The following is a 15,092-nucleotide window of genomic DNA, read 5'->3' as shown; positions in this document are numbered from 1 at the left end:
CTTATCCGTATTGATACACATTATAAATAAAATAATTTTAAAAAGAAGCTGTGCATATAGTTCGTTTTCAATAAGACATACTGAATAATAACACCTAATAATGAATAGTGTTTGTAGATGAGTTGATTTTTTGTAAAAACAGGTCAAAAACAATCAAATTAAAGTTTTCAAATAAAATCAAATAAAAGCAGATAAATTCCACTCATTTTACTTTTAATTTTTCTATATTCACTTTCCATTTCCCACGGCACTGTTCTTACTCGCTTCTACGCTAATTACAGCTGATTGTACATAAAAATCTAGAAAGTATTCACCAACTATGATTTTAAAAACTGCCACAAATGTGGTAATTCTAATTTTCTGCAAACACAACGACACACATTTTCTATATGCAAACATGCCCCGTGCACGGCTCTGCTGCCCTCAGTGGTGATGCATAATTACAACGCCGTCATGAAGGTCTCTTCATGCTTTCCACGTCCAAACAGGTCGTTGGGACGTGAACTTCACCATCTGCACACGCTCGTTTCACGTATGATATGACGTGTACTGCAGTTCACATGCTTTGTCTGGTTCCGGCTACACAGTTAAACACACTCACACTTTTTAATCGAGTTTCCCCAAGATTAAACTTTGACACGTCACAGACGAGAAGGCACAGGTGCCTCCAAATAATATTCACAGAGCATGAGTGTGTCATGATGGGAACCTGAAAATCAGGAATTGTTCTTCTGCTTACAGGTTGTTATTGCAACATTATTTGAGTTTGGTGAATAAATGCAAATGTCTGGCAGGCTTTGCTCTGGTGGTTCATCACCTTCAATCCTGTTTGTGTTATTACAGTGAACTAAAACTCAAAAAATGAAAGCTACAAGAGAAAAAAACATTTGGATTAACTGGAATAGAAAACAAAAACTACTCTCCATTTTCGTTTTTGCTCAATCTGAACATTATAGAATATACTAAACACTGCTGAACATTTTTAAACAATAAAATAACAGAATATAATTGAAACTTATAAAACTAAATAAAAATAATAAAAACTGTTATAACTGGTGTTTGAGTGCTGACTGCCTCACCTGATCAGTGGGTGTGTAGTCGTTCTGCCTGACCACATCAATCCGGTCTAGGAAGCTGCAAAGACAACACAATAGCTTTTAAATCTCAGCTGGAACTGTATAGAAAAAATACAATATTACAATAAAACTAATGTATTGCTTTATTTCACAGTAAATCAGTCCATTTTAACTAACCACAGTAATCTTCAAAATAAAACCTACTGAACTGTAAACGCAACTTAAAATCCTCCTTAACTCACCAACCTATCAGACTGGAAGAGTTTGGCTTCAAAAACGCACACAAACACAGGCCGAACGCTGCTGCCGAGCACGGCAGTGAGAGCTCGGGAAACATGGAGGATATGAGTCCCTGAATGGCCACGAGGGGGCGAGTGTTTGAAATCGCAGCGAGATCAGAGGCAGCCAGTCTGAGTCACCGGCAGCCGTTTGCTCTGTCAGACTGAAGAAGCCTCGTCAATGGAGCCGCTGTAGTAGTACTTGCACAGAAGGAGAAGTGTGTGTGTGTGTGTATGTGTGTGTGTGTGTGTGCGTGGGTGGGTATGCAGGCCTACAGCGCGTTCATATTTTGAAGAGCGCCTACCCAAATGCATGTTAATGGTCTGTGTGAACGGGTGTCTGCTTTCAAGGTGTGTGAGGCAGCCTGACGACTCTTTCGGAGTTGTCTGGACCGCAGACACTTTCACACTAGTACCCGTCGTGTACATGCACACCAGGATTAATAAGATTGCCTAAATTTCACACAGGAAAAAAAACAACAACTTCCCTATCATCTCCCTTCGAGCCACTGCACACGCATGTAAAGGTGGAAAATTAAACTTCCAAGCTGTCCAGACAGGACTTTCACATGTAAAGAGGTAAACATTATCAAAGAAGAGTTGCTCAGCGGTGGCATGGAAAGAGGAGTGAGCTGAATTCAGGCCAGTTATACCGAAAGGAATTTGGTGATTATCTTTAAGCAGCAGCGTCGCACTCGCCTGCACTGATCGAGCACAAGTGCTGCAGTTTTCCTACAGAAACTGAGCTGAAAACTTCACAATCGCAGCTTTAATATCATGCAAATGTTTCAATCAAGGATTCTGCTCTCAAACTTAAACATTTGCATATTAAACTTTAGCCCTTCCTCGTGTGTGTTACCATGTTACATTAAACAACAAGATCTCAAGTAAATACTGAATGGACCTGAAATGCAGTACAAATAATTACAGGGGTCCCCGACAGATATAGCTTGAAATGCAAAGGGAGTCTTTCTGCAGAAAGAAACTTGAAAATTACCTCCATACAAATTGTTAAAATAAAACACCAAATACGCTAAATGTACTTTATTATACCTTATTGTACTTTAACCTTAATGTACTTTAATGTACCTTATTCTGATGCATTTCTACTTCACAAAATGAACAATATTTAAATATTAAAGCTTTCCCCTGAGGAGCATGTTTTAAGCAGGAATGAGGGTTATAGTGCGGTAGTGTTAAAGTGTAGCCACACAGTTAATGCTTGCTAATTTTAAAAAAAATTAACAGACATGGCTTTGATGTGTTAAAGCACTGCTTGCAACTTCATCTAACCAATTTTATTTTAAATCTCTGCAAAGCTTCACCAACCAAAACTGCTTTAAGTAATCCCTGACTGCTTGTTACAGAGTAGTCGCTAACATACTGCGTTCCCGCTCTGTTCCTCGGCCCGCCCGGCTGTCTGCTTTGAATAATTGTCTACGCTCGATTCTTACAACTAGCAAGGCAAGACACTGGCCTGCAGCCGCCTCTCAGAGAACAGGTATGCAGCCCCCTCTGAGATAACTAGGAATGTTGCGGGCAGGGGTGAAATGTGACAGAAGGGCTGCAGGTAACACACTGAGAGGAACGGGGGGCTGCGTCTGCAGGCGCTACAGTGCTGGACGAACGGACAAAAAGACCCCTGAGCCAGGAAGGAGAGGGAGGAGAAAGGGTTCGCAGAAACAAAGAGCGGGCCATGCGCATTTCTCTGCACAAATGCGCACTGACACAGATATTCATGTAAAACACACAGAAAGACCATTAGGCAGTCAGCCGGTCTGGTACCAGCCGCTCTCTGCAGGGGCCGAGTGGCTCAGGTGCTCCCACACCTCAGCACCTTCGAGTCAAACTTCAGCCCATAACATTACATTATTAGTGAGCACCTCAACAGCAAAACTTTCATTTTGGGTGAAGGTGAAAGCTGCAGCTCTAATGATGAGAGTTAACATGCCTGCCCCCAACATCTGCTGAGGCCAAAATCTTGTTTATCTACAGCTCCGGTCTGAGGCATCAACACGCCCAGGACAAACACACTGCTCAATTTTTAGCACTTCTCCCTATTAATAGGAGAAGTGCCAATAATAACCATGCCTACTAAGCTGAACTAAATAATAGTGGCTGCCCCAGTAACAGAGAGGTCTACGGTGTTATGTATATCCACAGGGTTATTCTGGGGTAGCAGACAGGGTGACTTAAACTCTGGAAATATACACAGGTCACTTGTCTGGTGGCTAAAAATGACCCAGTATTTACAAGAAAAGCTAAAATTGATTCTTCTGTTTTCTTCGGGTTTCTTTTCTTTTTTTTTTTCCAGATACAACAAATGTAGGCCACGATTGTGAAAAAAAATAAAAAATACTCTAGCATTTACATATTTTTAAAATGTCATATTTACTTCAATTCTTTATTTGGATTCATTGTTTTATTGCCACACAAACAACCCTGAGGGATATTTAAATATGCTTGTTCAAATTTATAAAATAAAAATCACGTTTTATCAATTATATTTAAAAAATAGACTTTTTTTTTTAACAAAAGTTCAATTTCCAAATTTCTTCTATATTATTGCTACAATAATTAAAGCCTATTCCAGGATTGGACTGCTATGAAAACACCTTTTAACTGGATCTGCTTTGCACGTGTAATTTTGAACATGATGAAGTTGAAATTGTTTTAAATTGTTGTTTTTGTTTTTTCATGTGTTGAAAAACAAACAAACAAAAAAACATAACAGCAGCAGCGCACTGTCCCAACAATGCTGACAACACTCCCATAATGCATTTATCTTGCAAAAGTGGCAGTATTAGAACAAAGGATTACTCAGATTATGAGCTTTCATACGTCCACGACTCAGTATTAGATTACTCTGACACACAACTGTGTCGTCCGGCCTGCAACCTTACAGCTGGTAAGGATAAAACAGAAACAGATCAGACGTAACAGGACGGAGCAGGTTTTTATGTTTTTAGGGAGCCAAATTTTCAGATCATAGTACTTTAATTTTAAATTACCTTCATATGACAAACAGTTATGAAATGTCTCTTTAAAAAAAAGAGAGAGAAAAAAAGCCGGTATTTGATCAAAGAACACATTAACTGTGTTAACAGTTTAATAGTGCCAGAGTAATAATTACAGTATTTTAATCTGTATCAGGGTTTGTAGTATAACAAGATACAAACACACAACATCTGGAAAACTTTGCCCCGCCACGTCCGAGCAGCTCCGCTGTGTGACAACACACACGCAGACACACACAAATCAGCGAGCAGGATTGCGTCCCTAAAAAGCGCCTCTTTCCACATCTCCTCAAATCTATTCATGTCCAAGCAAGTTTTCAAAAGTTCAACCACCATGTCTTTACACAAAAGTAAAAAAACGAAGACGCTCAAAAACCTTTACAAATACAGAAAATGCACATTCCTGTCACACTGAGAAGCTGATTAACAGTAAAACTGTGAAAACAAATTAAAAGATTATTAAAAGTTTACAAAAAAAAAAAAGGATACATTTTAAAATTGTACATTTAAGTATTAAATCCTTAAATATAGTTTAGTGTCAATGTTACTGACAATAATTTGGCCATTTATTAACACTTAAGTTTGTTTTTTTCAGATTTTAAAAAAAAAAGTAGTTTAGTATTTTTTTATGTTAACAGGGCTTTAAATTGTGTCTTTATTGTTGCTGCAAATCTCACTGCAGACACTCAAATGTGTCACTTCAGGCGCCTGAAATCAATCTCAGCTGCACAGAGAAAACTGAAGCTTTACACGCCTCTGAAGCACCGAGCCCACTCAAAAAAATAAATACAAAAAAACCCAACAAAAAATGGTCTCGGTGATTTCTCAAGGTGGAGGTAATAGGTGGAGGGAGGGGGACGGTGCAAGATTTGAGGGGGTTACTGCTTCTTCGTACGTTAGCGCTTCACACTGCGACGAGCTGACCAAACCGAAGGCTTCGCCAGCCGATCCTTAATCAAACACACACCACATCCAGAGAGAGAGGGAAGAAAGAGAGAGAAGGCTATGTCTGACATTACAGAGCTGCTCCAAAAATAGCTCCCTGGCGCCCTGGCCTCCAGCTTGGTTGTCATGGCGACAGAACCACAGGCGCTATAAATAGACAATCGGCTCCAAATCTTGTGCTGCTGGAGAGAGGCCAGAGAGAGGGAGAGACAGACAGAGAGAGGAGAGGGAAAAGAAGGGAAGAAAGGCAGAAGAAGAAGAGGGGGACGGAGAGGAATGGAGCGAGCAACAAAGAGACAGAGAGAAAGAAATTCAGGGAATGGAGTGGGTTAGAGGAAACAGAGGGAAACGTGCGCGAGAGAAGAAAAGGACAAAAAAAGAAGGAAGACAATTAAAGAACTAACACATGAGGAAAAGAGAGAAAAGTGAACAGATTATAAGAGTAGGAAAGGTAGGAGGAGACGAGAACAGAGTGAAAGAGAAAGACAAAAAGAGAACGAAAAAGAAGAATCAAAGATTTTAAAAAAAAACTGAACAGGAAAGTGAAACATTAATAAAAGAATGGAAAGTTTAGAGGAAAAAAAAGAACATAAAGAGAAAAGTAAAAGGAGAGCATAAAAACTTTAAAGAAACTGACAAAGATGGGAAAGAGACGTGACGAAAAATGAAATTAATTGATGAACAAATGATCAGAAATCAAAGAATAAAAGAAAGCAACAAAGAAACAAACAAGAGCATGAAGAAAACTTTTTAAAGCGAGACAAAGCCCAGAGAAAAGTCACGAAGAAACCTTAAATGAGGCATAAAAATGAAGAAAACCCCCCAAAGGACCGGAAAGGAAAATACAAATCCCGTACAGTAAAGTAAAAAAGAATACAAAAATGAATGAAAGAAAGACAACGACAAGAAGAAAAATAAAGGAAAAGTTACAAAGTAAACACGGGACATCTAAACAGCATTCAGAAAAATCACAAGACGGCGAGATTACAGCAGCAGCAGCAAAGTTTCCCACAGCCGCCCGTCTCCAAACACATCTACACGTTTAACATCTGCAGCTTGCACACACCTGGAAATTTCATTTAAACATCTTCAGGATAACACACAGTGACACTGCCACCCCATCAAAACACAAAAAAAAATCAGTTCATCTTTGCCCCCATCCCTCATCTCCCCTCCCTCCTCCTTCAGGATGAGTCAGAGACTCAATCTCAGCCATTTTCTGTCCCTGCACAAACACCGCCACACATCACGGAGAGACAGAGAGAGGCGAGAGCAGAGGAAGGACGGGGGAGAGAAGAGGAGGACGAGGGTGCCAAAGAAGTACTTTAGGGGGACTCTGGCACATTATCGCTGCGACAACGTTTCAAAGAATCCACAATTAATAAACACGGTGGTAACTCTCGGCCGGTATCACGGCCAGGCGGCACAAACGTAACGTCTCTGAGTGACTTCTCCTACAGTTACAAACACCCCCAATTTAAAAAAGACACTCCTAACATTTGAGAAGAAGAAAACCAAACAATAAAATATATAGCAGAGATTAAACATCCACTAAATCTGGTGTTTCAAATCTATGGCGTGGCTCTGTTTATATTATTTTATGCAAAATCCTGACGTTATTTTGCATTATAGACGGCACAACTAATTTTTAACAAAGTAATAGAAAATTACTTTTCCCCCCAAATACATTATTACTTTATCCGCTTTAATATATGAACAAATGGAACATTAGCATTTCATTAGGGCTCATGTTTAAGATTCTATGTATTTTTTTTGTTAATAAAGTGTTGCATATGGAAGGAATGCTTCATAAAATAATGCACAAAAAAGTCTGTTTTGCAAGATTCCTTCAAAATAAAAGCCTGTAAAAATAAAACACCTTCTCACTCCCAGCTTCAGGTCAGGTACTCCTCGTCATATTTTAACACAACGGGTACCTCTATACTGTCATTTAAAAATAAAAAAGCAGTCAGACAATAAGAAAGCAGGAGACCTAAACAATACACAACATCAATATCGTTCTGGTTCAAGAGACTAAATGATCTAATTTATCCAATTTTACGTTGTTCCGTGTTTACTAAGCCACATACCAGGAGCTGTGCACCGGCTACTATACCGGCAACTTGTCCTTGTCTGATTACAGCAGTTTTTTGGGTTTTTTTTTTTACTTGACCTCAGTGTGTCGACATGGCTGAAAAGCTCAAACAATTATGCTTGTCTTACATGCTTGTGCATATCCTGGAAGAAGGTTCACGCTCTGCATCAAATCATTTTTATCAATCATTTAAAAAACAGAAATAAAAGTCAGTCTGACAGCTTCAGCAAATGCTTAAAAAACATTTCCTTTCAAATTAGCTTTCATTTATATATTTCACAGATTGAGAATAAAAGCAGCTACGTGTTCTCGTGAACTCAGTTAACGTTATTTCACTTATTATCCGTTTCCTGACAGCTCCACTCCACACTGAAGGTGTATGTAAGGAGGTGAGACAGGAAGAAAGAGGGTAGGTAAAGAAGGATGACGGTGTAAATGACAGCAGGGTCAGACAGATGAAACAAGACCCCTGCGGATGAATTACATGAATAATGTACTTATTTTTGGATGTACAGTTTGTTACATGTTACAAAGTCAAGGGGGGGAAGCAAATGTTTAAGTTCAGGCTGATGTTGCCTAAAAGTTAAAAGAATGATCTCCAGTCATTTTTTTCCTCTCGGTGTGAGGAACAGAGCTTACAGGAAAACAATCTTCATATGATCAGCAATGATCATAAACAAACACAAAATGATTCATGGTATTTTCAAAAAATCCACAAAAAGTGAAGACTGTGCAAAGCTTACAAAGGACATGTGCTAAAGTATGTACAGCTTTGTTCACTTTTCCAAATATGCAGTCGTCTCCAACTGGTCAGCAACATCTCATTATTGGCTTTGTTTTCCATAACTTCCTGTTTGCCACATGTTTGCATTATTTCTTTGTCTTTAGGCCACAAGTACAAGCGTCTTTCTACTTCTCATTTGAAGAAAGGGCTCAGAATTGGTGGCAATTTGCTTTTTAGAGATGGAGGAGCGATGCCTCTGCAGACAAAAAGCAAGCTGCCACTTAGCTTAGACGCATATCTGTCTCTGTCCAAAGATGAAATCTGCTTACCACCCACACTAAAGTTACAAAACATGGAAAAAAGGTGTAACCTTTAGATGTTTCACTGAGATGACAAGAAGCTACAACTAAGGACATGACTTTAAAACAGTTAGTTGATCCTCCAATAAGCCGTAAGAATAACAAAAATAAAAATAAAATAAAAGAGGTGTATTATAAATAAATATTTGCAAAAATATGTGCAAGACTCGACATATTTAAAATCAGGTACTTACTCAACAATTAATTGTGATTTCTCTTAATTTGGTAAATTAATGAGGAAAAATCCTGAAATTTACAGAGGTTTAGGTAAAAAAATAAAATCTCAAGAAAAATGCGTGAAATTTATGATATTATTGAAAAAGTTCGGGAATATTTTTGAGCAATAATGCAGTATTTTCAAAAGATTAGCCATGCTTCACTTTTTACAATTGCATGTTGTCATACAATAAATACCACGTAAATAAAAGAAACCACACAAATATTTAACTCTCTCAGAGTTAACAAGTATCTAAGTCTCTCTTTTTAATCCCGCTCTTTTTTCTGGCATCTTGTTGAATGTCCTGTAGCCACAGAGCCTCCCCCACACTGCCATACTACCTGGCCAGATTACCCAGCATGCCCTTAGGGAAAAAAATAAAGCAAACCTTATATTTCCTAAAGTTTATAAAGTTGGGAACAGCAGTCAGATACGTTTCAACTGGATCTTTAATCCAATTAAATCTTTCTTAAAATAATAATATAATTTGCGCTCACCATACTGAAGCTTTGGACAGGTGATATTCCCCTTTCACAGAGGTTTTTAAAAATGCTTTACATTTCTTATGATGATAGGAAATGTAAGGGTTATTATAAAATAAACACTTATTGCTAACCCCAACTGCAAAAAAAGACTATATTTGAATAGTCCATCTTATATTAGGAATGATGCTGCATGCCATTTGAAGTGGAAAGGCAGAATTCCACTGGATTTTCAGCTCAAACACCCCCTCCAGTTGGACTTCCCACTCGGAAAGTCAGCGAAGTCACACCAACTCCAACTTTGGAATCCAACATGGCAGCAGCAGTAAAACTGTAGAAAGTGCAGTCTGTACCACTGTTGTGTATTCGTGACTCGCCAAATAAGGCCTACAAAACCTCCAACGTCCCACTTTGAAATGATGTGGAAGCTCTGCAAAAATAAAAGCAACTTTTTTTTCTTTTAAACATCTGTTTCTTATAAATTTGTGTCTTAAATCTCAAAGAATTCCTCTTATTTTCTGGATATATGTACCATTTTTGTCTTGCAAATTTTACCACTGCAAACCTGGATATTTGCAAGGATAGAAATATTATATAAATAATATAAGAAACTTAGAATAATACACCTGGCTGTACTATGCCCATAGATTTGTGATTTATGCATTTGTCCGACATGCAAAAGATCCCTGGTTCAAGACGAGCAGGAGACAAAAAACCCTCGGAGATTAGGTCAGGAAGGATAACCAGCATAAAAATCAGAAATCAAATATGGGAAGCCATCCACTGTGGCATGCTGTTTGTTAGCAAGGGAGCGCCCAAAAGAAGCTTGGATTCGCCTTTGTTATGTGTATGAGGTAACAGAGTCTGTGAAGTGATGAGTAAAGCAATTTGAAAAAATAAATAAATAAAAAAAAATTTCTTTTCCACTTATCTTGAAAATTCTTACACTTACAGCGACACTTACACACTGCTATACTGTATATGATGAGACAATAGAAACCTGACAAACAGGCCTCGTCATCTGACACAAAACGAACCCTTCGCCTCAGCCCTGCTGGGCAGAGGGTTGCCCCCTCTGCCCAGCAAGTAACGAGGCACTGAGCGGACTTTGCATGTGAACATCTTACAGTTAGAGCGCATCCTCAATGCATCGGGGAAAAACAGCAACAATAACGACGCATCACGGCGGAGCATGACGGAGCAAAAAGAGAACCGGTGAAGCTTCAGTGACTTCCTTCTAATCACACAGAGACAAAGCATCAGTGCCATGTCAACTTCTTCTTCCCTTTTTTTTCTGATTTTATCCCCCCCCCCCCCCCCCCCCCCCCCCAATCATGACACGAGTCAGGTGATCTTTGCAAAGAGAGAGGCAGGAGGTGTACGTGGTGGGCCTCACTTTTCCTGCGCTGATCCAGGGTTGACATTTTCATTTAATGCTAACAACCTTCATCAATAATGCTGAAGTTGTCTCTCTCTTCTAACACAGTCGCTCATTCTTTCTCCTTCTGCAGCCTGCCTGGGTTAAAAATAGCTCTCCCCTCTCTCTTTCTCTGCTTCTCCGTTTACATAAGCACACAGAGGGGGGAGGGGAGCACTTCCGGTCTGGCCACCCAGCCCAACATCTGATCCATCATAACACTGGGGCTGCTGGGTGTGGAGAAGAGGAGAGGAGAGGAGAGGAGAAGAGAGGACAGAGGAGAGGAGAGGAGAAGAGAGGACAGAGGAGAGGAGAAGAGGGTTCCTGCAACAGAGGAAAACCCTCATTCAATTTCAATCTCTCTTTTCGATCTTTTGTCATTTTCAATCGCTGTCTCTCCTCAGATGCGTGAAACGCTGCATGTGTTCAATCACACTTCTCGCAGTGATGGTTTTTCATGATCATCTCACTGACAGCCTGTGCTGTCAGCCCACCCGCCTCCCACAAAACATAAGAGTGCCACACACACGCAACTGTGACTGCGACAAACAACTGTGGTCGCATTTGCAACATGGAAATGACATGCATACACACCCCCCAATGACAACATACGCTCACAAAGACAGCGGTGTAAAGTAACCGAGTACACTCATCAAAAATACGGCACAAAGTACAACTTCACATGCAGTAGAACTTCTAATTCTACTTTTTGGAAATGTATACGGAATTCACTCCTCATTCATTTGATTGCTTGAGTTACTACAGTGAGATTTTATGTAAAACATGCCACACAGAGCTGAAGGTGGACCTGGTGGCATGTAGTCCCTACAGATTAACAGTAAATCCTGGGAGACAAAGTCCTTCATTAAGCGTTTCATCAAATAGTTGATTTAACTATTTGTAACATATCAAAAGTCTTACAATGTGAATATGAATTTGTGCAGTACAACTTTACTTTTTGCTTCACTCCTTCCTCTTTTGATCTAAACCCAAAGGTTAGAAGCTCGATAACTAAATATATGTGAAGCAGTTTAAAAATAGTTCCCCCTTAACCAGCTGCTACAGTAAAATATGCCATTTGAATTCATGCATCACCGTTATATCTAGTCATTTATTGCATGCTATGAGCATGCAATAAATGACAAATATAATGCTATGAGAGCTTTTATATTTGATACTTGCTTTAAACACGCAACGACAAATGAAACAGTCAGCACACGTCCCATACTCTGACGCATGTGATCGTTTTGCGTCTTATAATGAAGCCAGACTGACCAAAGACCAAAGGGAAAGATAACATGCTTGGAACAGCAGAGGGAGAGTCAGGCGGCATGGGTTGGGGAAGTTGAAGCTAACGTTCCTCTAAATTTGTTCCAAATTTCAATGCAGAAAACACAAAAAGCTGTTCCAGGAAGATTAACCAATTCCCCATCAGTGAAAACACACACACTATCACCATCCAAAAGGTCTGCACTTTGTTTAGCAAAGACTAATCAGAAATCCACCTGACAGAAAAAAACAATTGCCAGCACATGGAAACAAAACCTTTCAACAGTCCAATTCACAGCAGGAACATCTGTAACCAAGCACCATGGAAACTTTAGATTGGGTGAGCACAAATTTTAGTCAGAAAATGACCAAAATCGCAATTAATTGGTGCGACCAACACCGGCCATCTGTGATGCTTCTTTACACCCGTGCTAGCAGCTCTTTGAGGCTTTACGGAGGCATTGAGGTGCTCTAAGCTAAATGCTGACGCTATGACACTAACATTTACTGTTTTTACTACCTTAGCTTAACATTTAAGCTAATATTTGCTAATTAGCACAAAATAGGAACAATAGTTGAACCAATGCAATGAACACATTTTTACTAATTATACCACAGTTTGGCCTGACACATTAGTGGCTGCTTGAGGGAACTGTGACGCCAACACAGCACCATAGTCATAAATGTGGGCACAAGAAGTAGCAGTGTACTTTTCAATGATAAACACTTGAATATCAAGCCTTTGCCCACATGCGGTGCGTGCCTTCATTTTCAGTTTTTCACGTGCACAAAGTTATTGTCTGTAAGATTCAATATTTCTATAAAGTTTTCTATGTGGTAGGGTCTATTGCTACCTGTTGCTCTGGCATGCTCTCAACAGCGCTCGTTACCATGTGGAAAATCCATGTTTTAATAAATAAGCTATGTGAACACGTGCATGGGTAAGCGTCAAAACTGAGAAGAAAATTTAAATGGTCAAAATAGTATGCAAACAAAGCGATTGCTATGTTTTTAGCAGTTTTTTTGTTTTTGCAGAACATATCATCGCAGGCTTCAGGTTACAAAAGATAGAAGGTGCATGGCAAACCAAAACGTCACCAAAGGACACTGCACACCAGCACCTGTGATGCCATTTTTGGCATACACAAGCCACAACTGCAAGTATAGACTGACTGCAACATTTCATACTGAAAGTGGCTTTAACCTTTATAGAAAGGTTTTAGTCCAAACTACAAAGGGAATCCCCTGGTGTCCCCACAAGGGAAATATCCACTGGGGACAACTAATGTGAGTCGGAGGTTTCATATTAACCAATTTAATGGTAGCTCAAATATTTCAGTCAATACAAACGGGGTGGACCAACTAACAAAATACCAACACCTTAATAAAGTCCACAAATCCTTTAAAAAAAAAAAAAAGAAAAGAAAAAAGAGACAACACATCATTATTTCCAGCCTAAAGAAATGATCTACAAACTACTAAAATAAACTAGCCAAAATAAATACACTTGACAAAGTAGCACTGCATTCATTATCACCATTTATCTTCACACATTGAGCTCACATAAACCACAGGGGAAAGAACCCAAACCCCCCCTGAGCACTCATTAAATGGTTTATATGTCTCACCTTTGAGTGTCAAAACCCGAAGAAGGAAGTTCTTAGAAATGTGCCCGTATTTAACTGCTAGTGTACGTACAGAGGTGAAAATAGTATAAGAAAAGCAAAGACTCACTATTGTGCACAGTCGATGAGTTGATATTCGTTGGACCTTTCCCAGCATGCCCGCACACCTTCGTCTTGCCAGAGGATCTTTGCGTGGTCATAAAACTCCTGAAAAGACAAAAGCTTGTATGGATCAGCAACATATCTGAGATCTGCAGCTTTCTGCGACTGGAAACAGGGTAACTGATTGTAAAAACAAGAATTACCACCTTATGGTTGTTAACCTCCACCAACACTTGAAGTTGCATTATTTAATTTCAATTACGATTTACAGTAAATCAAATCTCCCTCTCTATAGTCATGCGTCACATATCCACAAAGTTTCTGGGAATGCACGGGCGTGGTTGGAGAAGTGCACGCCCAGATTTCGGCGGGTGTGTGGAGAAACTACAGCCAGACGTCATTATTATCAAATGAGACAAAATATTTCTGATGTTCTGATTTTTAAATAACTGCAACGTGATCTAATTTGCAGAGACGCTTATCTCCAACTTTTCCCCATTTTTGTTCACTGTGAGGCGAGGGGTCCATGAAGGGCGCCGGACAGACAGGTTAGACATTTTAAACAAAGTAGAGCCAGTAAAAGTTAAGACTTCATACCGTTTTAGCAATTCAGCTTACATCTGTCAACTTATGTTACCCAGTTACAATTGGCTAAATCACCCAGTGTTGTATGTCAGATGTGATAAACGCCTGGTATGTATGTTTCTCACTTTCTCTCTCTCAACGGCGCATGTTTTTGGATTTTTGGGGGCCATTTGGGCCACGCATTATGCATTACAGATGTTGGATATCATTAACTTACAGGGCATTTCACACAGGAAGCAACATGTGCTACGTTGACCTCCAAAAGTTGAGCAAACAGCCCAAAATATGTGTTAAGCTAGCTTAACACATAATTGTTTGCAACCACATGTAGCGTATACACGTTCTATTCGTCACACAAATGTTCACTTCAATTCAGTTCAGTTATATTTATATACCGGAAAATCATAACAACCGCTGCCTCAAGGCGCTTTATACTGTAAGGTAAAGACCCTACGATAATAAAGGGAAAGCAGTTAAAGTTGGTCAAATGTGACTAACACTTACTGCTGTCGCATTTAGTCAGCTTTTGCAGGACATTCTGATGTCACAGTGAAGTTTACCTTTGACCTTTTACATATAAACTGCCATCGCATAATTATTTTATTGGATTAAGCATTTGTTTATAATGTCATCATTTCCTGTGATGTCACTGTGACCCTGATCACTATAGTGTAATCAGTTTAACCAAGTTTGGTTTCAAGAAATTGCCTGAAAAGTGTTCAAGAAATGTAGCGCTTACAAGGCGGGATACAGAAGGACCGACAAACTAATGATCTGCTCTTAATATTAGTGACTAGTTATACATGAAAGAGTTGAGTGTGATCTTGGACAGGCCTGTGTCCCTTTCTTACAGCTGTATTTTTCATCTAGTTCTCGATGGCTGAAACTGTTTAAGGACAGC

The 15,092-nt window shown here is 39.4% G+C and overlaps 1 protein-coding gene and 1 long non-coding RNA gene across 3 annotated transcripts in view; both read right to left on the bottom strand.

Annotated features, from left to right (window-relative positions):
* The window catches only part of LOC146517897 (guanine nucleotide-binding protein G(s) subunit alpha-like), a 54,515-nt gene that overhangs the window by 5,740 nt on the left and 33,683 nt on the right, over positions 1-15,092 (bottom strand). For both annotated transcript variants that reach the window (XM_085160760.1, XM_085160761.1), the window contains exons 5-6: positions 13,614-13,711; positions 1,080-1,134 (exon numbers count right to left, since the gene is read on the bottom strand). In XM_085160760.1, coding sequence (XP_085016886.1) covers positions 1,080-1,134; positions 13,614-13,711 — 153 coding nt within the window. The remainder of the gene's footprint in view (positions 1-1,079; positions 1,135-13,613; positions 13,712-15,092) is intronic.
* On the bottom strand, positions 4,039-10,253 carry LOC146517900 (uncharacterized). The gene is made up of 2 exons (XR_014874246.1): positions 8,219-10,253; positions 4,039-7,880 (listed from the first exon to the last, which is right to left on the bottom strand). It is a non-coding gene; the product is annotated as an uncharacterized LOC146517900 (long non-coding RNA).

The sequence above is a fragment of the Neolamprologus multifasciatus genome, chromosome 5 (genome assembly GCF_963576455.1).
Source record: "Neolamprologus multifasciatus chromosome 5, fNeoMul1.2, whole genome shotgun sequence".
Lineage (NCBI taxonomy): Eukaryota > Metazoa > Chordata > Actinopteri > Cichliformes > Cichlidae > Neolamprologus > Neolamprologus multifasciatus.
Note: the sequence above shows the minus strand (reverse complement) of the source record. Positions and strands in the feature narration are given on the sequence as shown.